We start from the raw sequence: 25,047 nt of genomic DNA on the forward strand, positions 1-25,047 counted from the left end.
CAAGAGCTGTATCTTTTAGTAATTTAAACACTGATTTAAGGTCCTGGTTTACCACATAATGCTAAGCACAAAGTACAATCAGCATAAAAGCCCAGACTCTCAATACTCCAAAATCAAGTTTTACTTACCTTTCTTGTTTTAATAAGTTAATAAGTTATTAGTAGTGATTAACAACAAGTTAACAGTAAAAGCTTTAAAGGCAATGCATCTAATCATTACTACAAGAGACTAGGTATAGTAATTAAGAAATACACATTACCAATTGCTGTATCCAGATCTGCAGTTGCCAGGGAGCCCCTTTTGCAATGAAGACTTGGAGAGCCTGTCCTGGACAAGTGGGAGTCCTGTGCAGTGCGTCCACTCATTGATGGGGTCTCCAAAGATTGCTGCAAAAGGGTCCAGCTTTTATATTGTTAAATAGACAACTTACATCATTCTGAAAATGTGGAATTTCTGATCCCAGCTGCTAATTGCCCCCCTCCTGGAGCGTGGCCAGCCCCTGAGAAAGGAGATAAAGATACAGCTGAATATTCCTTGTCTTTAAATTAAGTGGCCTGTTGAGGTGCAGCATTCCTGCATAGTTCTCTTTTCACACATGTGGTGTTCACGCTTGTGCTGGTTGGTCAGCCAGGATGTTGATGGTCTTTTTCTCATCCTGTGTATGGTATGGTAGAGAAGCTACAATTAAGGTAGCACAGCCTAATTCTACTGATAATGCCAACTTTGATGCATTTTCTCACACTCTGTATTAAGAATAGTGCAGCACAATTCTACTGAAAATAGCACTATGAGAAGTTACAGACTAAACAGTACGTGTAACAATGCAATACAGATCACCCATGGGTCGCCCATGTTGTTTTAGGCCTGTTAGTGAGGCCCTGTCACTTCAGGTCCCCCAGACCAGGAGTAATTTATACAGAGTGCTAGATGTGGCTCTATCGGGGCCCATAAAAATTCATTGTTAATACCAAAGAACTATTAATGGATAAGAAATTTTTGGATGGTTGCACCCAGAAGGTAATGGTGAATGACTCCAGATGGATGCTGGGGACAAGCTGTATACCACAGGGGTCTGTTCTGGGACTAGTGTTGTTTAATATTTTCATCAGTGACATAGACAATGGGATCGAGTGCATCCTCAGCAAGTTTATGAATGATGCCAAGCTGAGTGTTGAGGTTGACACACCTCGGGGACAGGAAGCCATCCAGAGGGACCTTGATAAGCTGGAGAAGTGGGCTTGTGAGAACGTCATGAGGTTCAATAAGGCCAAGTGTGAGGTCATGCACCTGGGTAGTAGCAACCCCTGGTGTCATTACAGGCTGGGGTATGATTGAGAGCAGCCCTGCGGAAAAAGACCTGGGGATCCTGGTGAATGAGAAGCTGGACATGAGCCAGCAATGTGTGCTTGCAGCCCAGAAAGCCAATCATACCCTGGGCCGCATGAAAAGAAGCATTGTCAGCAGGTCAAGGGAGGTGATTCTGCCTCTCTGCTCTGCTCTGGTGAGAGAACACTTGGAATACAGAGTGGAATACAGAGTCTCAGCTCTGGAGCCCTCAGCACAGAAAAGACACAGACCTGTTGGAGTGAGTCCAGAGGAGGGCCACAAAAAATGATCAAAGGCCTAGAACACCTCTCCTATGAAGAGAGGCTGAGTTGGACTTGTTCACCTTGGAGGAGTGGGAGAGGAGAATGGATTGGTCCAGGATGCTTGTGCGTAAGATCTAGGTTCTGTTCTTTAGTGAAAAGATGTGTTTTCTATCACCACCTCTCCCTTCTTTCCTTCCAATGACTGTTTCATCTAATGTAGAACACTATAATCAGAAGAGGTCAGGCTCCAAAACTTTTTTTTTAACTGAATGCCAGACTTTCAGATAGAAAATTTATTTTCCTCTGCAGTTTTTATCCAGTGCATCTTAGAATTTATTTTGTTGTTTGTTTTGTTTCTTTTTTCATTCTGGGAAGCATAGCTTCAGCCCAGCTTGAAGCATTTTGCTACTCAGAAAAAGCCTTTGCCAGATGGACAGGATATTTTCTCACTGTTTTGAGGAATTGCTCTAATTATCAGTCTGCTGTAAAGAAAAGGGGAAAGAGTAGGATTGACACTACTGATGTCTCCTCTTATAACTGTATTTTTTTAGAGTAGAGAAAAAGCACACTATTTTGTTAGAAACCCAGTGCTATAAGCACATGATGGGACTTGTTTTGGAGCCAGTTGGTCTGATATGGAGATCTCTCAACTGTGCAGATCATATGTGATGAAGACTCAGTGGACTGTGCAGTTGGTCACATTCAGATGCTAATGATAGTTTTGTAAAAACTGAGAAGCATATACATGTCCTGCAAAGCAAATTATAGCTTTTGATATTACCAGAAGATGGGTTTGCGTGACACCTTAATCAAATATGAACGCGATCCTTCTGCTAATATCACGTATTATTTTTAACATCCTAGTCTTACCTATTACTAGCTAAGATTAGTAACATAACCAATGGTTTCCTACAGTGGCAATGAATCACATTCTCCTTGCAGAAGCCAAAAAGTGAACTACAAAAAAAAAAAAAGCAAAAAAGTAGACAGAAAGTTTCTTTTATTATGTTTGTTTTATGCTAGTAGTAGTAATCACGAAGCAAAACATGCATTTAGCTAAATCACATAAGTAATTTGAATTTGTCTTATGCATCAAGAAAATTTTTTATAATTAAAGAATCTCTGGGTTTGAAATATGCTTTTTTTGCAAACAGATGAATTATAGGAACCGGAATAATAATTTCAAAGTCTATTAAAAAAATCCTTTTCATATCCTTGCTGGTAGTCATAATTGCTTTGTAGATTTGCCTATGCTTGTCAAAAATTTGTAATATTAGTGTCATCTAATTCAAGATAAGGCTTCACTGTAATTAAACACTTAATTCGTGTAGCCAAGTTTCCTTCAAGCAAAACAAAACTAAACAATCATCCATGGGAGGTTTACCGAGCTTTTATTTTGTTAGAATGCTTCACAATTTTTCAAAGAAATATCCATCATGTCATTAAATAATGTCAGGCTGTAAGATGTGTGAAGGTTTCTGTACAGCCTGGAGTTGTATAGCATGCATCCATACTCTTCAGCTGACTGTATTCTTGATATTTTTTCCTGAAGTCTGTGATATGGTTATAATGTTTCGCAAACTACTTTTCTTGTTGTGAGCAAAACACTTCAGATACACTGAATTACTTTTCTGGAAGTATTATGTGGAAAATATCTAAGCATTACTTTAACTGTTACAGGAACTTATGTTGTTCTTCACTTAGAGCTGTGGGCAAAACATGTATAAAAACAGATAATGTTCACATTGCACTTTAGAAGACATTTAAAGGGGGAATTACTGGAATGAGTTGTTAAAAACCAGCCTGTGAAAGGCCTCAGAAAAAACAAGTTAAATGTATCTAGAAGTTTGAAATAGTATTAGATGAGATTGCAGTAGGAATGGGTTTGTTACTCCAAATAGGGCTTTACCACACCCCTGTCACTGTCTGGCTCTTGGGAATAATGAAGTATGTTTGATATCCTTGAATTGGAAGTACTGAGTTATTAACACCCTCTATTTAGGAACAAAATGTGTCTAAAACTACCATTGTGTAAGCCGAGATCATTCTTCATTTTTTTATATATTAAGTGCCCACAAGTGACTAGAGCTTCTACATTTTAAGGCTTTGTTGTTAGCTTGTTATCTAGAGCAAACTCCTAAATATAAGGTGAACAGTTCAAGGTAAATAGGAATAGATGCCCAGATAGATGTATTTGTTGTAAAAACTGAAAATCTTTACTTTTTAGCGTTTACTGCCCCCACCTGCCATGATCGAAGAAAATGAAACTACTCAGACTCAAGAAACTGAAGTAGAAGGTGACGTGCAAGGCACGCAGGAAGATGCAGAAGAAGAAGAAAATAAGGTAGGGGAAGAAGTGATGAAGGAAGGAGAATTTAAAGTGGCTGAAGTGGATGAACATCGAACAATGCCAGAACACCCTGGAAGAGACAGTGATAGTGGAGACAGTGAACCTGAGAATGAGACTGAAAAATGATCCATGTGATGTCTGTCCTGTACATGGTTTGGAAAATGATCAGGGGAAAAAGCAGTTAAAAACATAATTGCTATTTTTACATGGACTTTTTTAAATGGTTGCTTGTGTAATGTAGCCTGTTTCATATATTTTTCACTGAACACTTTGTGGACAAGCAAAATGTTTGGCAAACATTTGACTGACTTCTTGTCAGTAATGTAATTTGTTTAATGGTTTCAAATGATACGAGATTTCCTTTTCATAAGTTGTTCAGTAAAGATGCTTTTTATACCACTTTGAGTATTTGACCTTTAATTGAGCCACTGAGTTATCCATTAAACTTCATTGAAGAACTGTATTCAATATTGGTCAGACACTCTTCCTGAAGTTTCCTTAATATTTTGCAATGGAGAATTCCTTATGCAAAGCTGTGCTTCTATACACTGAGTTGGTATTTTAGGCATAGGCTCAAGTGTAGTAAGGTATCTAATTGTATGTCTGAGAAATGTTAATTACCATGGGACTTTGAAATGTTTAAAAGCTTTATTGAATTGGGACCTTAGAAAACTCTTAACGTATTTCATAAGGCCCAGGTACTTATAGCAGTTGCTCATTGTTGACTTTTGCTGCTGTTTTTAAGTGGTCATTATTTACAGAAGATGGATGCAACTTCTCAACAGCATTTGTTTTCTTAAATCAGCATTCTGAAATCAATTTATTTTGCTTTTAAAAGGGCACAATAATTGTCCATGATAAAGCCACATGAGGAAGAAAAATGAAAGTAGTTCCCTGAAAGCAGGATTTGCAAAACAAAATATTGATATTAATGACATAATGGTTGATTGGGTTTTCTAGGCTAACTTCCAAGTTTACATCTTTAATAAAGTGATCAGAGAAGTTTTTTCACTGGTTCTTTAAAAATAACTGTCAGCGTGGGAAATCATTCAATGGTTCATGAATTTCTAAGGAGATTTTCAAGCAAAGCAGTAGCTGTAGGAACATCTTTTATTGCTGACAAAGGGAAAATAGTTGGTTTGCAAGTCTTGTAGTTGTGAAGCTGCCAGAAGGACTTCTTCACTAAATTGTCAAGAGAATAATTAACTTACAATCTTTTATTAACAGCATTCAAGTTCTTTATTAATATTTTTGTGGTATAATAAGGAAAAAAGAAACGGTATAAAGTAAGCCAATCTCCATGAAATGCATCTATTGCATACTTGTGCATGCATGCTGAGGTCTCATCTGCCCCTCCACTGGAAATCATACTCCCCCCATCAGTTATCAGGGAACTCAGTGGAGTAACAAATCCAGCACTTGCTATTGGTACACACTACTGTTGGTCAGCATAGCTGAGCTGAAAGGAGCTGTAAAGACCTTTTTAAGTTGTGCACAGTTTGCAGTGAACTGTGACCACACCTGCTTGTGAGATCCTCTAATTCTGTTTGCAGGCCCCAGGTGGTCACTCCTGGCTCTTTCACTGTAGAACAAGAGCAAAGTATTGAGTTGTCCTAGATGTTAGTGTTCCCCTAATGTGATGAGTGGAGTTGCAGTGAGGGTTGTTTCTTGCTAGGGTACAGGAAGAGGCACTTGAACTGCAAGCAATTGCTGAAGTGTTAACAGCCTTAATATACAGTTTCTTGAACCTGTAAAAGACATGGAAGGTTTTGTTGCATTGACTTGAGCTGAGCAAATGATTCATTAGCCTTGCTGCCATCTTTTGTATGTTGAACTTTACTTTTTTTCAGGGATGTGAAAGCATTAGGAGAATGCATTTTCAAAAGTCTGGAAAGACATGTTTTCTTGTAGCATTGATTGGGAAGTTCTTCAGGCTTTGATTTGGAGTACAAAATTTGGGGTTTGGAACGCTTTTCAGTTCTGCTTTGGGTTTTTTTTTGTAAAGGATGAGCTTTGTCTTTTCCACAAAAATAGTTTTTATGTTCTAGTTACATTTTCTTATAAGAAAGAGCAGATGAGAGAAATGAAATAGTCTAAATCTGTAATTTTTAACTACGGGGGTTATTTTTCAGTGGCATTGTTTACTTGGGATTTAGGATTCCCTTCTGATGATCTTTATTCTAGAACAAGATCAAGTTGTTAAACTAAGTGTATTGAATTTTTTTTTAAATAACATACAGATTTAGTTATTTTTAAAAGATGGAATCTGTAAGTAAGTGAACAAAACCATTGTTAGAACAGCTTACAAAAAATCTATTCAAATATTATTGCAAGAAATTATTATACCACTGCATGAAAACCTAGCGAACAAAATCTTCATGAAGACAAGATCCTTTAAGGGTATAAACTGGAGGAAAATATGTAAAATTACTTTTTTTTTTCTGTTCTTCCAAAGCCATGCACTAATAATAATTTAAAAAAAGCACAAAAGACTTTTTGAGTGAAACTAAAGAACTGTTGGTGGCTTTTCCTCATATTTATTTAGCAAACGCTTCCAGTAATTGCTTAATTTTCCTCTGTTACACAGAGCCTGCAAAACAGCTTAGGCAGTTCTTTTCAGTTTTATTTAAATAGAGACTAGTTTAGAAACAACTCAGCCCTTGGACTCTGATATTGTGTTGATACAAAAATGGTACTGTCATCCAATATACTCTTCATTTCTGTAATAGCCAGAGAAACACAGATAAAGAGTGATTTACTTAAGGTTCTGTCATCCATACTTAGCTGAGATAGACAAAGATGCAAGGGGGCCTCCATTTATGTTGGACTCAGAAATAACGCAGTAAGTGCAAGTTTGAGTAAAGAAAATGTTTTAGTAACACTTCTGGAGCATGGCTTGCTTTTGCTTTTGTCTGTGTAGGACTTTGAAACAGCTTGGCAATGTGTCAAAAGATGGTGGATAAGCCTACCTTGCATTTGCGTAAATAGTGGATACCAAATAGTGTTGTACGTGTTGGATAAGGTAGGTTCTAAGTTCCTTCAAAAGGGAAGCAAACATCTGGCTGCTTCTCCTCTGTCTTGGAAAGATCTCTGCAGTTTCCTAGAATGCAAAAGGATATGAATCCTGAAGAAAAGTATTCTCATGCAGAGCAGAAGTTCAAGTTTTCCTGGCATAATGGCTTTGCTGACAGGACAAGAGAACAGTTTTATTCTCTGAAATCACAGGATTCTTTTAAAAAGGCTACCTAGAGGCAATGTTGATCACATACTGGGTTAACATGGTGACATACTATTCTCTTGAAACAAGAATTAGGTTTCGCTTGAAATCTTGTAGAGCAAGCAGAAAAAAGTGAATGTCCTAGCCAACAAATGAATCACAACCCACAGCAGTCAAGAAGCTGTGAATGCCAGTAAGACATACGGCAGTGCATTTTCCTTTGGCAAACATGGTAAGCCTCCCAGTAGAATCAGTCATTAGTAAATGAATGTTTTTCAGAGAGTTTTGGAGGCTGTATTAATGGCCTTCATACCTTCTTTTTTATGTGATTTCTCAAGTGCAAGTTCTCTTACAATTTTTTTTCCGCAGAGGATTGATTGCTGACGTACATGTTGAAAAAAAACAATAACTGGGAAATGTTTACACACATTAGTAGTGATAAATGCATTTTTAAAAGAATGCTGTTACAACTGCAAATTGAAAAAGAACTTTCTTAAAAGACTTTCAGCAAAGCATTCTCTGTAAGTCCATGTATTTTTGGGAGGTTTTTGAAGAAGCACAGTACTCAAACTTCCAAAATAAAATTCCTCTCTGTCAAAAAAAGACATCTACAAAATTACTACAGTGAAGAGAATACAAAAAATGATAACCTGCAATACTACTTCCTCTCAGTTTGTAAAAAGTAATATTTCAGGGGACTAAATGCTACTATTGTAATAAGAAAGTGGTCTTCTCCCACTCCTGTGGTAGGTAACAAGATTATTTCTCCAGGCGGGGCTTTAATCAGTTTAATCAAGCCAGTATCAAGGATAATGTAATACATTGCTATTAAGAAAATAGCTTCCATTGTGGTTTTCACTAACCTTGAAAAAAAGAGCAAGGACGAGGATGTTTGAATCAAGGAATAACATTACTTAGGCATAACGCAGAGAAGCCTGTTGATGTACACTTATATCTGGAATAAAAGATAAATATAAAAGCGGAAGAGGAGTTATTTCAACTGTAGGTAAGAAACTTCTCAGCATTTGGGCATTATCTCTCTGCTTGAGAAACACTATCAGAGAAGTGTATATTTCTGGATTACTATCTTCTGAGAAACTGTAGAGGCAAAAGAAAAGTTGAGCTGGCTGCTCTCAATTACACAGTTCATCTATAGATGTCAGTGAAAAAGGATATACAACTACAGTGCATGATTGTCTAATGAAACATTAGAATTTTATGATTCCAGAGAACAGCATAAAAGAATAAGCTAGAGACCCAAATAAGGATCAGGAATAAATCAGTCCTGGCACCGTTTGGAAGAGATAAAAAGAAGCCGGCCTTATTGCATTTATCAAGCGTGAATTCCTAAATTGCTGCAACCCAGTGTAAGAAAAGCCCTGCTACACATCTAGAGACGCTTCAGCATCCTGCTGTGCTAGTCTGACATCTCTTGTATGTCAAGAGCACTTATTTTTAGACTTGACAGTCATTAGGGACATAATGTGTCTTAATTACTGCAAAGGAAGTTCAGGGGCAGCAGAAGTGTATAGGGAGAAGATTGGTATAGAGGCTTTAAGGTTCTGTTTCTGTTTCTGACCTTAATCCACAACTGCGTAATTGCCCTGTTTTTTTAGAGTGATTTTTGGCAGCAGCAGTCAGGTCCTTATGGGCAACACCGTGTTTTCTGAAGTAAGATATACTACATTTTGCATACTGAGTCAGAGAGGGGAGAGAGCACATAATCAATAATCCTCTTGTGCTGAGGACATGTGCAAGAACACTGAAACTAACTGGAAAAAAGTAAAATCCAATAGCAGAAGAGTTCTCTTATCACTGACCACCTCTGGATACACGGACAGAGTGTTAATGTTGCTCTATTGCAGTACATATACATAGAATCATAGAATCACCAGGTTGGAAGAGACCCACCAGATCATCAAGTCCAACCATTCCCACCAATCTCTAAACCATGCCCCTCAGTACCTCATCCACCCGCACCTTAAACACCTCCAGGGAAGGCGAGTCAATCACCTCCCTGGGCAGACCATTCCATTGCCTAATGACACTTTCAGTGAAGAATTTTTTCCTAATGTCGAGCCTGAACCTCCCCTGGTGGAGCTTGAGGCCATTCCCTCTTGTCCTGTCCCCTGTCACTTGGGAGAAGAGGCCAGCTCCCTCCTCTCCACAACCTCCCTTCAGGTAGTTGTAAACAGCAATGAGGTCTCCCCTCAGCCTCCTCTTCTCCAGGCTAAACAACCCCAGCTCTCTCAGCCGCTCCTCATAAGGCCTGTTCTCCAGCCCCTTCACCAGCTTTGTTGCTCTTCTCTGGACTCGCTCCAGAGCCTCAACATCCTTCTTGTAGTGAGGGGCCCAGAACTGAACACAGTATTCGAGGAGCGGTCTTACCAGTGCCGAGTACAGAGGGAGGATAATCTCCCTGGACCTGCTGGTCACACCATATGACCTAAATCTGAACTTAACTCATCCATACCCAAATATTGCCTCTGTACAGCTCTGTATTAAATACTAGTAGTGGCTGAAGTATTGTTTTAGGAAACAATGCGATTGTAGAGTTGATGACAATGCTTTTCAAAAATGTTAGTTAAATGTTGCACTTCGTTGGTATCATATTTAAAACCAAAACCTATTAAAGCACTTGGCTTTATTAATGCACTTCCACGTTTCATGAATCATATGTTATTAGAAAGTCAAGTGATAAAATAGAAAGCAAAAGATATAATATTCTGAATTTTAAAAAATCACAAAAAGCCTACAAAGAAAACCCCAAACACTTCAATGTTTAAAAATTCTGATTTTTTTGTGTTCGTTCCAATTAGCACTGAAAGGAAATTTAAAAATTTTGAATTTCCTGTAAAATGAAAAGTTGAAACTCTGAGATGCTCTTATCAAATATATGTGCATGTTGAACCCTTCCTGTGGTACCACTGGTGTTCCAGTTTTGAAAATTGACTGACCTAGGCTCAGAAGTGAATGATTCACAGTTTTGCATGAAGCTCAAGCTATTAAAATTGTCTTCAACGCCCTGCTTTCCTGTCCTGGTGCAGGATGGAGTAATATCCCTTTTCTTGCCTTGTTTGGACTCAGCATGTTTCAGAGACCTACTAGTTTTACTCAGAGCTAGGAAGTGCTCCTGAGTAGCTAATTGTTTTTACAGGCTCTGCTCTTTAACTCATTTGATCTCTAATATACTGTGAGCTTATCCTGTCCCTGCATATCAGATATTTCAGTGATGGGGTAGTTGTCCTAGGTTCCTCCCTGCTCCTGCAACATTCACCAACTGGCACTCTGTCAGTCTGAGCTGTGTAATGAGATGAGGCACTGAGAACAGCTGCTGCCCCTGACTCACCTCAGTGCTCAGTCCTAGGCACAGCACCTTCCTGTAACACTGTTTTTTTTTCTTTTCAAAGCCAAACCTCAGAATTACATGTGTGTGTGCCTATGTACCAGGTCTTGCCTAGGTATGAAATATGGCTACTTTCCTCAAGTTTTTGCAGCACACTTTCAGCACTCTTGGTCTTTTGTGTGATGACATTTAAAAACTGTACTTCATTTAACTGGAGCACTCAACTTTTTGAAGAGAGAACCATCACCATCACAGTGCTCACCATTAGAGCACTGACTTTGACTGTATCTGGCAAGCTACTCCTTCCCAGAATAACTGTCTTTTCTCTGTGGGAATTTGTGTGTTTGGGAAAAGACTTAAAATCTTTCAATGGTAAGGAGACAAACTAGTTACAAAGAAATATCTGGGTGCAGGCAGGTTGACCATTGCCAGATATGAAGATGATTGCATTGTGAGTCAGGATTTCTGTTCTGGAGTTTGGAAATTACCCCTCTGAGAACGAAGTCACAGCTCGACTGTCTGAGCTTGCTCCCTACACTTTACTTTCACGTTATCCCAAATAATTAAAGCAAGAAAGTTTAAATAACCAACAGCCCAGCTGTAGCATTTATAAGTGATTCATGAGTTTGGGATGTCTCAAATGCTGCTTTCAGGATAGCTGTGTTTGAAGAGTATTAGCAGACAACAGTGTGCCCATGAGAGTGTTGAAAGGACCCAAAGCTAAAAAACATGACAAGAATCCTGGAATCGGAAGTCACTATTAGATTAATTTGTCATGGGTAGACTTTCCTTCATCTGCTGCTACCAAATATTTTCCCAGTTGAGACCTGTCTCCACCTTAATCAGTCTTTCCCTTGAGAAGGGAAAGGCTGGTGGTCATGATTCTTCTCGTGTCTGCAGAGGAAACCTCTCTTCCTCGAGTCAACCAGAAAAGCTTTGGTAGGAATCTTCTCCTACCCTCCACCTCCTGACAGGGGTTCACTGTCTCAGTTTGCTGATTACAGAACATTTCCCCCCTTACTTGGTAACTGCTAGCTGGCTGGCTGGCTGAGTTTTGCTGCTTTTTGCTGCAGATTTTTCCAGTTTGGCTATGGTCATGTTGCACATACAGCTGAGGGGAAAGACGTAAGCCTTGCTTGAATTTTGGACTGGATATAATATGCCTATGAAGTATTTAATGTGAAAAAGAATGTGCTCATAAGTAGAAATCTGTATTAGGGTAATTTGCCTATGTTGGCAGTAATGTAATATGCCACTACCTGACTCTGAATTTAAGCCGCATGTATCAAGGTCTCTCATGAGCCATACAACCCTGTGGGATCGGGCAGGAGCTACATGCAGCATAAAAGTCTTTTTTTTTCCTTTTTTTTCAGATCTAGCAGTAGGCTGTGTAGATATTAATAGATGGAGAAAAAAACAGTGGGTCTTGCAGCATTCTTCAAATCAGAAATCTAGGAAACAAGGAACAGTTATTCATAACAATAATTTTGGTAATTCTGAGAGAAGACTTGAATGTATTCATAGCGTTTTCTTTAAAATTTGTGGACTACAAATATTTCAGATACCCTAGTAAATTCTGCTTGAAATATGGAAGTCATTCAATAGAAAAACAAAGGCTGTACTTTCTTGTCTTGTTCTAGCTTGAAGCCAGATTTAGGAAATCTTGAATATAATGGCAACTGAGATGTTTGAAGACAGTCTTAATTAGCTATTTAAGTACTTAGTTTACGCAAGGCAATCAGAAATTGAGTACTAATTTGCAATATTATTTCAGTGAGTAGATGTTCAGATTGAAGATTGACCTGTTTGTTTTCTAAGGGAAGAAAAAGAAATAACAATCTGTAAGTGAATTCTAGGGGTCTGCACAGCAAAGACAAGACTGAAGATATAACACCAATGTTTTACGATGTCTCGTACAGTTCCTTGATTTTAATTCATTCTTCTCTTTAAGCTGAGTCGGTGTTTAAAATTTCAGCTGGCAGGCTGTCAGGCTTGCCAGCAGTATTATGACTATGAATATTATGACATCCATGTATTTACAATTTTAAACCATAATGTTTATTTAGCAACTTCAATGCTGAAACAAATTGTGAAAAAAACCCAGCCTCTCCATATACACTATGGAAAAAAAAATTAACTAATTCAGAAAAAAATTTGAGATAATTTGGATCACTGGGTATTTGCCTTCACTGCAAGATTTTTTCTTAAACTAAATGCTTGAATAATTTTGTGGCTAAGCCTGAGTTGGAGATATCTAGGTAACAAGACATCTACTTAGTATTTCTTACAGCATTTCAGACTGATGTGATTTAATATAGCCTAAGTGGATTTTACCAGAATTTTCTGAAGAAAGTGTGTCCTCGCAGCCCAGAAAGACAACCACATCCTGGTCTGCATCAAAAGGAGCGTGACCAGCAGGTCGAGGGAGGTGATTCTCCCCCTATAACCTGCTCTCCTGGAGTACTGCATTCAGTTCTGGAGTCCTCAGACAGGAAGAACATAGACCAATTAGAGCAAGTCTAGAGAAGGGCCACAAAGCTGATCAGAGGGCTGGAGCCCTGACAGGCTGAGAGACATATGCTTGTTTAGCCTAGAGAAAAGAAGGCTCCAGGGAGACTTTATAGCAGCCTTCCAGTGCTTAAAGGGGGCCTACAGGAGAGCTGGGCTCTTTATTAGGGAGCGTAGTGGTAGGAGAAAGGCTAACAGTTTTAAACTGAAAGAGGGTAGATTTAGATTAGATACTAAAGAGAATTATTTTTACTCTGAGAGTGGTAAGGCACTGGAACAAGTTGCCCAGAGAAGTTGTCAATGGAGGTGTTCAAGGCCATGTTGAATGAGGCTTTGTGCAACCTGAAGCACCTATGGAAGGTGTTTCTGCCCATGGCAGTGGGGTTGGAATCAGTTTATCTTTAAGGTTCCTGCCTACTGAAACCATTCTGTGATTCTAAGAAAATATAGCTGAATTATGAAAAGCTGTGTATACAACATCATTTGTAAACACTCTCTAAGAAATTGCCAAATGTGATTAACAGAAATACACACTGAAAATTCCTTAGAAATTATGTTCTATTAATATCTAACAAAAGGATGGAAAAGACGAAATGAAGGAAACTGGAGGATTTGAGGAATATATGAAGTGCTTGTGCAACTGATACAAATAGAAACTTTTCCATAGGGATTTTGGGACACACATTTTCCTCCTTCTTTGATTCTTTACTGTTTCTATGGTATATCTGTTCCTAAATGGACTTTTTTCCACTGGGCACAGTGGAGTTTTTTGTAAGATCGCTACAAAGCTTTTTTAGCAATCTTTATTTCTCTAGCCTTGTCATAAAAGGAAGGGGAGATAAATTTTTAATATCTTTAGGATATGCCAGGTATCTCCTCCAAATGTTTCCACTAATCAAAACACGACATGTACAGGTATTAGTGTCTAGCTTTAATTTCCCTATCTCTTGCTTTTTGTGACAGAGGTCAGAAGATACTCATTGCATCACTTAAAACACAACCGCCAAAGCCATGTCTAATGTTTGAAGCTGCACCTTCAGCTCTGTGACACGGGTGACATACCATGGCTTACACAGTGCAGCTGACAGTTCCCCTCGGGATGTGCAATCTCTGGCCGATATTGTTGACTTCAACATACTTCCTTCCTTGCTTGGAAACTCCAGCCAGCCCAGCCACCCTGTTGGGATTACATGAGCCAGTGCAAAGATGGTTTCTCCCTAGGCTACGGGTTTAAGGATGTGAATGTCAGGGAAGGTCAGGCTTAGGGCTACCTCCGTTCCTGAGAGATTTACTGTTTGCAGTGATCCTTCTGTTCCTTGTAGCCCACCCAAGACCAAAGCCACTTGTTGAGGCCACATCTGTTACTGTGGCTATGACTGTGGTTTGGTACTGTGCAGTTGGTTGTGTTCAGGTGACAAAAGAGAAGAGAAGGGCTTTTGCCAAACAGTGTATTCACCTTGCATTTCTGCTTGGGTGAATGTTAGCAGAGAAAATCAGATCATTTAAAAAGCTATAGAGTTGTGCTGTAAAGGTAAGGCTGTTTTCCATATTTTTTCCTGATTTTACTGATAACTGAGTAATTTGTGTACTTTTCAGTACAATATCATAAAGCAGCATAAATTCAGCTAGTAAATACAGGCCATCCTCTTCCTGAGCCCTGCTATAGTCTCTTTTTTTTTCTAAACAGTAACAGTGAAAGCAGAGTTAGTATGTTAGTATGAAATATTAGTGTGATGGGTATGAAATTAGTCCATGAGAAGCTCTGACTAGGTAGAGTTATATTGTTCAAGAAATCACTTTTTCTGTTTGTGTTTTAAATGTTTTGTAAACAGAACTTGGCTAAAGAAATGCAACTGTTTAGTCTATCCATAGATTCAGAATTACTGTTATTTTTCAAGACATTGTTTACTCTATCATGATTTAAAAGCAGTGTCTGCTGCCACGGTGTTAATGTATTTTATTAGCATCTGAATTAGAGCAACCTGTTTAACTCAATACTGAGCCACCCACAGTGATTTCTCATTAGGCTGTGCAATACTGCTTTTTACTACTCTAACTTTTGCTTCTGATTCTAGTTGAAGTTTAACTACTTTATCACTTTATGCATATATGTCTGGTTAACAGCAGTCCTTTGATAAAGAAGGCACACGTAGTAAATACTTGGGTTTAAATTTTAAAATAATTTCCTGAGCAGTTTGTATTTTTACCATGAAATCTCAATTATTAATTATTAAAAATGAAATACTGAGAAATGTTCCAATGTTTTAGATATGATCAGTTTATTTTCCCATTATTTGATTTTTCTTGATTTATTTAGCTGCTGGACGTCTCACAAGACTAACAGAAAATGACAGATTGTGTTTTGGATTGTGTAGCATTTTCATACATACAAATATATATGCAATTTTCCAGACTGCTGAAAGAATGAACAAGGCAGAAATGTTCTGACAGCTCACAACACATCCCAGTCATTGAGGAGATAACTGTTAATAGTCTTGGTGGGTAATAGGCTTGATGGATCTGTTAAAACACAATCTCAAAGCTCGGCACAGGGAGTAGATGATAATGAAGAAGACCAGCAGATACGTAAACTCAATTAACCTGATGCTAGTAGTGTGCAACCTTTTTTGCATTAAGCCAAAGAATAAGCAATGAAATGTGCCTCATCAGATTGCCTGTTGACAGCCTGAGAAGTTCTGACACTTTATGATTCAGCCCTTAGTCTGGAACTCAGGATTTTCTTAATGTGTTACATTATATTCCAAACATTAATTGTGGTCTTTATCTATGGTCGTATTTTCTTGTGTGTTAATGGAACATTACAACTCATATGTATAAAGCTATGTTAAAAATTTGCATTGAAGTCATTATATTCCAGAAGACTACTCATTAAGGTCAATCTAATATTTCCCTTTCTTCCTTAGAAAGTTTCCCAGGAGGCACATGTGACTTGATATTTGTTACATTAGACTTCTGTTAAATATAGAAAACAGATTTTTCTAGGCTGAAAAGATCTTTTTCCTCCAAAAAATAACATTTACAAACAGAAGAGGGTTCTATCTAGATATCTGTACATGCACATGCAATCAAAGTTGACCCTTCTTTTCCATGTCACTGGGTTTCAAATGGCAGACTGCAAATACTCAGTGTGGCGATGATTTTGGCTTATCATGCTGGTGTTTCTTGGCTGGTCCATAGGCATAGCCTTGTGTGGCCTCCATGGATTCCTTTCCCCTCTTGTTACTTTAATAGGACTAGATGAATTAAGTGAAGTGTTGCTGAAGGGTGCGTGTCTGGGGAGACAGCATGCTCAGAATGTGTGTAATGGCAAGCCCCTGTGTTAAGCAATGAAGATAGTCATGTATCGGACAAGTGTTTAACTGTATGCTGCTGGATTTCATAGTTTACACTGTTAATCTTAGTTTTTCAATTCTAAAGAGAACTTCTCTTCTTTCTTAACTGTGTACATTTCTCTAGAGAGTGTCTAATATACCTTAACAATCAAGAAGTTTGTCTTCTAACATATATAATAAAACTTGCAGCCATTGTTTTGAAAATGAGTAATGTTAGCCTGTACTTGGGAAAAGTAGCGATGTGCACGTCACTCGGATTTTGAGTTCAGTGTCAAAAATCTAATTAAATAATTGAAAATACTGCATAAAAAGTGGAAATCACTCACTGGGTCTGATTAAGGCTCTTGAGAAAAGTCGAAATTTGTGTGAATATTTTAATCTACAGTGCATATTACTCAGTAATAGGAAAAGTGAAATTCTGATCTAATGTCTTTGCAGTGTGGTTTTTTTTCAAATATACATTTCAGTGTGTTTAGTTTAGTTCTTTTGCAACAGACATTCGATGTCTTTTGTGTCACCATCTCATTTTGTGTTAATTTCCTATGAAGATCAATTTTGCAATACAACAAATTTACTCATGTGGATTCACTGCAATGTTTTCAAGAATACTAAATTAATAAACAATTTCTGTAAACAACCTCATTAACATGTCTTCTACTTTGTCCTTTGTTTGACATATTTCATATTTTTATAATCCACTGAACACTAAGCATTGTCCAACCATTTACTTGTAATACTTTGTATTTCTAAGAATTTTAGTAGTTCTCTAGAGCAAATATTTTTAGCTTTATTTTAAGCCTGATTTTGCTGGTTCTGTCATCCCCTATTTTTATTAGAGTGAGTAGTTATATGAAAAATAAGATCGGTTTCCTAAAAGTTTATTTTCTTGCTTTAGAAGACATTGCATATCTTAAAGTGACTAACTGACAGAGTTATAGTAACTGCAATTCTGTGTGTTTCCAGAAATGTTTTAGGAATTAGCAAGTCTATAAAGCAGTTTAAAGAAGTTCACTTGATCCAGAGGAAGGTATGATTAGATGAAACAGTGTTTCAATGCCATGTTACTATACCAAGAAATGAAAGGAGTTGCCCTCTGAAAATCAGAAAGCTTTCAAAGAGGTGTATAGAGTTATACCAAATGATACTGAGGACAGAGAAGACCTCCTTTCCTTTGTTGATCATTTTTAGTCGTTTATGTTTTCATCCAGTTTGTCACTGAAAGAATGTATTTTGGCTAAAAAAGTATTTCCCCCAATTCAGCTGTGAGAAACTAGAACAGAGTTGATGTACTGGGATCAAATGCCTATCTTTTAGTACGACTTTCATTGCTTCATGGAAGCAGAAACATGACATGGTCTCTGTGGTAGCTGGATATTGGACTTGATAGCTTAAGAGATATCCTCTGTCTTGCCAAAGTTCATCAGAAATTATTAGTGTAAAAAGTTTACCTCATGTTGGATGTCTTGGAAAGTTTGACACAAAATTACTCAGCCATTTTTGAAAGCAAAGCTGAGGAAAAGTATGTATATATTGTGTAAAAATAAAAAAGCATAAACATTTTCTTGAGAGGTTCTAATCACCCCAGTATATAGATGTTTAATATTTGACAGAGGGAAGCATAGGCATCATATATTGGTTTTTTTGTTATTTCCAGGAAAATCCACTGAAATTTAAGTGCTTCATAAACTCTTAGAAAGCCACGTGTATGTGCTCATTAGATGAAATCTCTGAAGTCTGTCTTCCCTGCCTGTATTCAGCCGTGCTTATCTGTTTCACAAGACTAGACTATGTCCACATCACTCCTGTGGAACAGATGATCATGCAGTATTTGCCTGATCATGTACAGGGAACTCAATGATTTTACTTGTAACTGTGGGGTGAGGTATCAGAAGAGGGAGACTTTTTTCTCTTGGTTTGCAGTAATCTTCCCAATGTGAATGAAGAAGGTTCTTGACTTAACTGTAGAAGCAGCCCCCAAATATATCTTATTTCCTCTTTTTGAGTAAGCATGTAATCATTAGGGTATAGCGAGAGATTTAACCTTATATATATCTAGCTGCAATTATTGTTGCAATAGCTCCTGCCTAGAACTGCCTGTAACTTGATTCTGGGAGGTAGAGTTATGTATTTCTCCCACAGTAGGAACACAAGAAGATTACGTATGCTTTTGCCAGTAAGCTACTGCAATTAAGAAAGCATTGTACAACAAAGTTGGCTATAACTGAAGTGGTTTTTATTTATTTCAATGAGAACAGCAAGAGGCTTGAGCTCTTAGAAAGTGGTTTTGGGGTGAGATTCAAGACTGGTGAGAAACAGATTTGGACATGAATGGTATTTCATAAAGAACCTTGTCCTCATTTAGCCTCAGCCACTGAGAGTTGTCTTATGCTGAATTTGGTGATGATACAGAGGAGCAGCTTATAATATTAGAAGATAGGATCAGAGAAAACGCATTGCTGGCTGAGGTTATTTACTGGAGATATTTTTTTTACTAATTCTGTTCTCTGAAACATCTAAATTCCCCTGTGTATTAACACTGAACTCAGGAGCTGTGAATTCTGCCAGGGCATAGCAGACAGATAAAATTTAGGCATTAAACAATCTAACATGCATCGTAATATAAAAGGTGGAAATACACGATTTAAGTTGAGCACCATATGTGCTCTAAATATGGAAAATGAGAGAAGTAAATATGTCTAAACTCAGATCCTAAAACAAGTTATGTGGTTCATGTGATGGACTCCCTGTGGGGAGCTTTCTAAGCACTGGAACAAAAGAATAGTTTTTCTTTGACTTATTCAGCACAAACATAATAACTTGCATATTTTCTCTTTTCTCCCTGTTTTATAGCTCCATAATAATCAGAGTTCAAACAAACTTCTGAAAAATCAGACTCTAGTTGAAAGCTGCTTTTTAAACATCTGTCTGTAGTAACTTTGCTTCTACACAGAAATAAGTTTCTGAAATCAATGTTGTAATTGGATTACCATCTTAATCATAAAAGTTCCTGTGCAACTTCCAACAGCAGTTGTACTAGCTGGTAAAATGGATCCTGAAATGTAAAAACATGTTTAAATTGCTGCCTAAGTCTAGCAGCTACGTTGCGGAACTACTGGAACATTAGCTGTTTTGCTCTTCATTTTGCTTCTATTACATATCTAGTTGGTGGCACAAAGGACCTGTAGTGTCAAGGCTGTGCCTGTGATGTTCAGCCACAGAAGGAATTGTGAGGGATACACTGGAAGTTAGAATGATAAGGGATCATCATGAGAATCTATTTCTGTTGCTCTTCCCTCCCCAACTCCTTCAAATTGTAAATTTGTAGGTGATTGCTCAAATCCTTTTGGAATGCAATGAATTTTAAGGTGAAGCAAACAAAAAACATGTGAATACTCAGCAGAGTAACCTCAATATTTCTCTCTTTTCTTTCAGTGATCATCTAGTCATCTATCTTTTTTCTTCTTACCTCTTTCCTCCATTTTTTGCCCATTTTTAAAAATTTTTAATTAATTTTTCCTAGTTTGAATTCTCTTAATTTTTTTTCTGTGGTATTTTTGATTATTTTTTTGTTCAGGAATTCATTAATTTGTTTTGTTCTCCTTAATTACGTTTTCTACCTTCTACTTCATCTACTCCACTTCGTTGAATTTCCTTTAATATTTATGAATTTGCTTTTATGCCTGACATAACTATTGTAGTATTCCTTGTGCTGAGTTGATCTTCTGGGGTGGTTGTGTTTGGTGTTTGGTTCTCAATCTACTACTGGCAGTACTACCATACTAACATATTCTGCACATTATAAAACATACATAAAAACAGAAATAAAAAAAAGAAAAATGACATAAAGATGAAATAAAGAGCATTTAAAAATATGTTAAAATTTTATTTGTTAATGATACAAAAAATATTTTCCTCCTGCAGCCCAATGAGTTGTCTCGCACACCCCCTGGAGATTATGCACCTCACTTGGAAACCACCATTCTAGATACTCTCAACCAAACATTGGTAGCCCCAAACATATTCTTCCAAAGAACACCTGAGTTCTACAGGCATTCTTAGTTTGTTATAACATTTTCCATGTCTGATAAGGGAAGAGGATTTTGAATCAGCTCCAGAATAGATAACACAGCAGTAGAATTAGTTGAAACAATAATTCCTCACATTCATCTTCCTCTTCTCTATTTTCTTACATTTTTTATGGGTTTTTTGGCTCATCCTTTTAAAGTAAGAAGTTCAATACATTTACAAACAGGGCAGCCTTTTATGCAAGGACATACAAGATCCTGCTACTAGGTTAGATAGAATTCCTGTTATGATCTAAACCTGTGCACACCTCCTTCATTATTATTGTTATGCTGTAACAAAATTTCTTTTAACATCATTCTAACAGAACTTCTTATGCAAGTCTGTGCTAGAATTTAGAAACTATTTAGGTCTGCATTAGTAATGTATAATTCTATAGCAAGAAATTATCTCCCTTTCGTTATAGGAGAGCTTGATTCTGAATGATGCTGAGTACTTCAGGATGCGTAGCACTGCTGCTCTTATTGCTTTATAAGTTTTGTTCTATCCTTTAATGATACGAACAGAAAAAATAACGAGAATTTCCCACATTGAATCTAGAGTTACTAAACAAGATGTATATTTTTAATACTTAAAAAATTATTGTCTTTTATTTCCTGTAAGAATAACGATATATGACAAATAGATAAGAATTGATGGAGCCTGACATATAAATATGCTATATGTGATCATTTACATGAATATGAATTACAAAAAAAAAAGGCCATTCAAACTAGTGAATACTCCAAAACAATAATCACATTTTTAGTTTTATTGAAATATTGCTTGCAGAGGTATCTACCCAATGTTTACCTTTTGTGACATTCTTTCCCCTGATTCAAATTTCTATGGTACTGTGTAGAATCAGGACCTTTTCTTCCTTTAGTTTTCATTTTAGAGTTCATTTATGCTACATGACTTTTTCCCAGATTAAGTAATTAATCTGCTCATGATGTCATGTTAGTTGCTTTAGCAGCAGTAACATTTTGACACATACAACTTTTTGTTGTATGTGTCAAAACAACTACAATTTCATAGCATGTCCAGATGCAGTAGGTGAATCAAGAATTTATGTAAAGCTGTAATTTTTAACCCACTTGTGTTTCTGTACTCATTTGAATTCCAAGATTGTCATCTTTCTTTTCATTTGAATACTGCCGAGATACTTTTCCTAAAGGTAAACCCTTCAGCATTTCATTTTCCTGTTGCTAATAATTGAATTCAGAATGTCACTCCTCTGTGGCTTCAGCTGAGTATAACTCTGCTGAAACCGGCAGAACTTTCTATGGCTTTCAAGCAGATCAGCTAGGAGAATTGAGCTGAGCAAAGCGATTTCTTCATCATGACAACTATTTGATCTTGTTGTAGTCATCTGTAAAATTGCATGCCCCAAAATAGCAGGTATGGAGTGAGAGGAGGAAAATTTGAGCACTACTGGACTGATGCTTAAAACATTGAGCAGTACTTCTAAGACTTATTTTTCTTTTTCAGATTGACCAACAATTTCCTGTTTATCAATTCATATATAAAAACCTCACAGGAATTTTGGGAATTTAAGATTCACTAATAAATGTGAATAACTTGGTTATAACAAACAGCCAGACTTATGTTTAGACCTAGAAATCTACTGACTTCAGGATAAAAGCAGGTTGTTAGTCAGCACAAGACTGCAATTACGCTGCATATTCTAGCTTTTTCTCTTAATGCCTCAAGCTTTAAAGGCTCATTTTATATATTTCCACCCCAACTGATCTAATTTTCAGAATATGCTTAGACATGATATGTTCAGCATTCATCCTCTTATTTATTTAATCTTGAATTTATTTATGCCTACATAGAACTTCGTCGGTTTCCTCTTGTTATAGAAATCGATCAACAAAATCATATTTCAATCACTTAATTCAATATGAATACTCCTGGAGAGATCACTGTCCAGTTCCTGATGGGATTTGAAGTCCTGCAGTATCTTCTGAAGATGACAACATAAATAACAGGTTTGCAGGGTATATAATGATTCAGAATTAATGACCAGAGTAAATTTGCTGGTTTTAGCTCTACCAAATAAATATTTCTTTATTCTTGGGTTTTTAGTCCAACTATAAATAGTTGTTATGTCCTACGTGATTTGATAGGAAAGAAATACACATAGACAACAATTTCTGGGCTTGCTCCAGAGCCTATAAAGTCAATGATATGTTACTAAGTATTTTGGTGCAGTCTGTATGAGCTCCTAAACTCTCTTCTCAGGACTTCCTCTCAAACATATAATAATTTTTCTGAAATTCTTTAGTTAATACCCATTTTTCTTACACTTGGATACTTAGAACTCACTGCAATATTCTAGGTGTAACAGTTTAATTTCTACAGCAGCCATTTAGACAATTTTTACATGAGTTGTCATGGGACCTTCAATGGTAATCAGATCGACCATCTATGACAGAAAAAGGAAATGATGTAGATGAGTTTTATAGAAGAGAAAGTATTTTTTTATCAGGTTCCAAAAGCTTTGACACAATTTACATCTTACAAGAGGTTCTGTATTAAAGGCCTTTACCTTTAAAATTATGTATATTTTGAAAGTGCCATGGATTTTAATTGCCACTTTCAAAAAAATACATTTAGCATGCTAAATATAGGGAAGGCTGGAGTTACTGCAGTGCCTAATTCTTAGTTGCCTGTCATTCAAATGGGAATCTAGAGAATTGACATAGGTGAGTAGGTTCCACCTAAAATATATGAGTTGATTCAGGCACTGGAACATGCCAGAAAAAGCTGAAGTAATGATAAGACATTTAGACCTAATATAGTAGAAACACTAAATCCCGGGATGCAGCTGACACACTCTTCCTTTTTGGAATTAGTGTGCTTGAACTGCAGAAGCCAGCAGATGGATAGCCTGTTCACTTTGAAGCCAAAATCTAAAATCCTTCTAGAAATTTTCAGCATCTTTTCTTCCTCAGACTTTTAACAGGACTTTATTGTTTCTACTGTTGTCTTTTCTTTTAAGTGCCATTTGGGAATGGAGAATGAAGCAGAGGGAGAGAGGAGGCTTTTCCTTCTCTGTTCTATTACAGATTAGAGGTCAGAGTACACTGGTAGGATGTGAGACACAAATTTAATTCTCTCTACAACTCTTAGTTTAGCATCCTAAGCCCTATAATTCCTTTGAAGCTTAACAGAGAAAATTCTGCCTCGTTCTGTTTCTGTGGGCCTCAGGGTATCAAAAAGGAAAGGTAGAGAAAACATGAGATGAAATATGGCTCTGCGGTCTACTAGATACACTTGACCGAAGGTGTCCTGAGAATCTGCTTTCATTTTTTTAATGCAATGTCCATGTAAAGCCTCTGTGAATGGTGGTGGGCAGAGCAGAGGCAAGTAATGTATTGGCTAGACACGCTAAGCAGTGACATGGCTAGCAAACATCAACAATGAATGGATGGTGCAGACAGCAAGATCAGTAGCAAAGCTTTGGTGTGGTTTCTCAATATCAGATGGGGTTTTCCGTGGAGGATAACAGGGTAGACAGGGCAAGGCAGGGCAGGGATTACACCAGGTAGGTCCCAGTCCCACAGTGCCTGAGTCAGGCAAGCAGGACTGGAGATGGTGGCCAGACCTGAGCAAGAGTCCAGATCATAAGGCAGCATGATGGTGATGAGGCAGGTCTGAGTCAAGCCAGAAAATCAATCAACAAGACAGACTTCAGATCCACTGGTAGCCAACAGATCTGTAACAACAAGGCTACAATGTCAAGGTTCAGATGGAGATCAGAAACAGGGACAATGAGGGGAAACAATCATGGCCCAAGCATGACTGGGCAGGACCATGGGGATGGGGACGGGATGACCTCAGACCATGGAAAGCTGGAGACTGGCCCTGCTGTAGCATTGCTGAGGCAGGGGCCGATGATACCCAGGGTCTGAAACAGGGTCCTGGTCTGTCAACAGGGAGGAGGGAGCCCCAGGAGAGGCTGCAAAGGAATGGTCAGGACTGTGAGTGCCCTCAGGGCCATGGTAGATACAGTCTTCAAATGTGGTTAAACAAAATTAAATAAAGTATGCTTTTTTTCCTTTACTCTGTCATTCAGCCTGCATATAGCCTGAATCCTTTGAAATCTTGGTCCTGACTGTTCCTGTTGGAGGATAACATCAACGCCAACCTCCTCTCTGTGCCACTGCTCTCTACAGAGTATGGCTGATTCAAGAACTGGCAACCCCACTCAGCAAGCAACTTTTCTTTTTTAGTGATATTTACTGAGTTAATTTTACTGAGACCATTTTTTCCTCATTTTGAAGTGCAGTATGCTCTATTTGAATTTTTCTACGTGTCAAACTTTGTTAAATGTCTGTCCAATACCTTGGTCTATCCAAGACATTTTGCACTGGGAAAAAAACTGCTTATCATAAGAATAATTCCTCTGAGAGCAATAATGTGTCCTGGAAGTTGTGATAGAATTTTGCAAAGTAAACATGTAAATTTTCTTTGTGGTGGCTGCCTTTGCTTGTATTTTGTGTATTATTTTAGAAGATATTTTATGGGAAGATAATTGCTTTATGAACCATCAAATTGACCTTTTTTTCCCAAACCTTTTTTCTACTATGCTTAAGGCAATAGATTAAAACAAT

General features: G+C 37.5%; 1 protein-coding gene across 1 annotated transcript in view; it reads left to right on the forward strand.

Annotated features, from left to right (window-relative positions):
- Positions 1-4,338, forward strand: part of AQR (aquarius intron-binding spliceosomal factor) — a 63,706-nt gene extending 59,368 nt beyond the window's left edge. The window contains exon 35 of the mRNA XM_069858347.1: positions 3,817-4,338. Coding sequence (XP_069714448.1) covers positions 3,817-4,065 — 249 coding nt within the window. The 3' untranslated portion in view covers positions 4,066-4,338. The remainder of the gene's footprint in view (positions 1-3,816) is intronic.
- Positions 4,339-25,047: the final 20,709 nt, after the last annotated feature.

This window comes from Phaenicophaeus curvirostris, chromosome 5 (assembly GCF_032191515.1).
Source record: "Phaenicophaeus curvirostris isolate KB17595 chromosome 5, BPBGC_Pcur_1.0, whole genome shotgun sequence".
NCBI classification, from domain to species: Eukaryota; Metazoa; Chordata; class Aves; order Cuculiformes; family Cuculidae; genus Phaenicophaeus; species Phaenicophaeus curvirostris.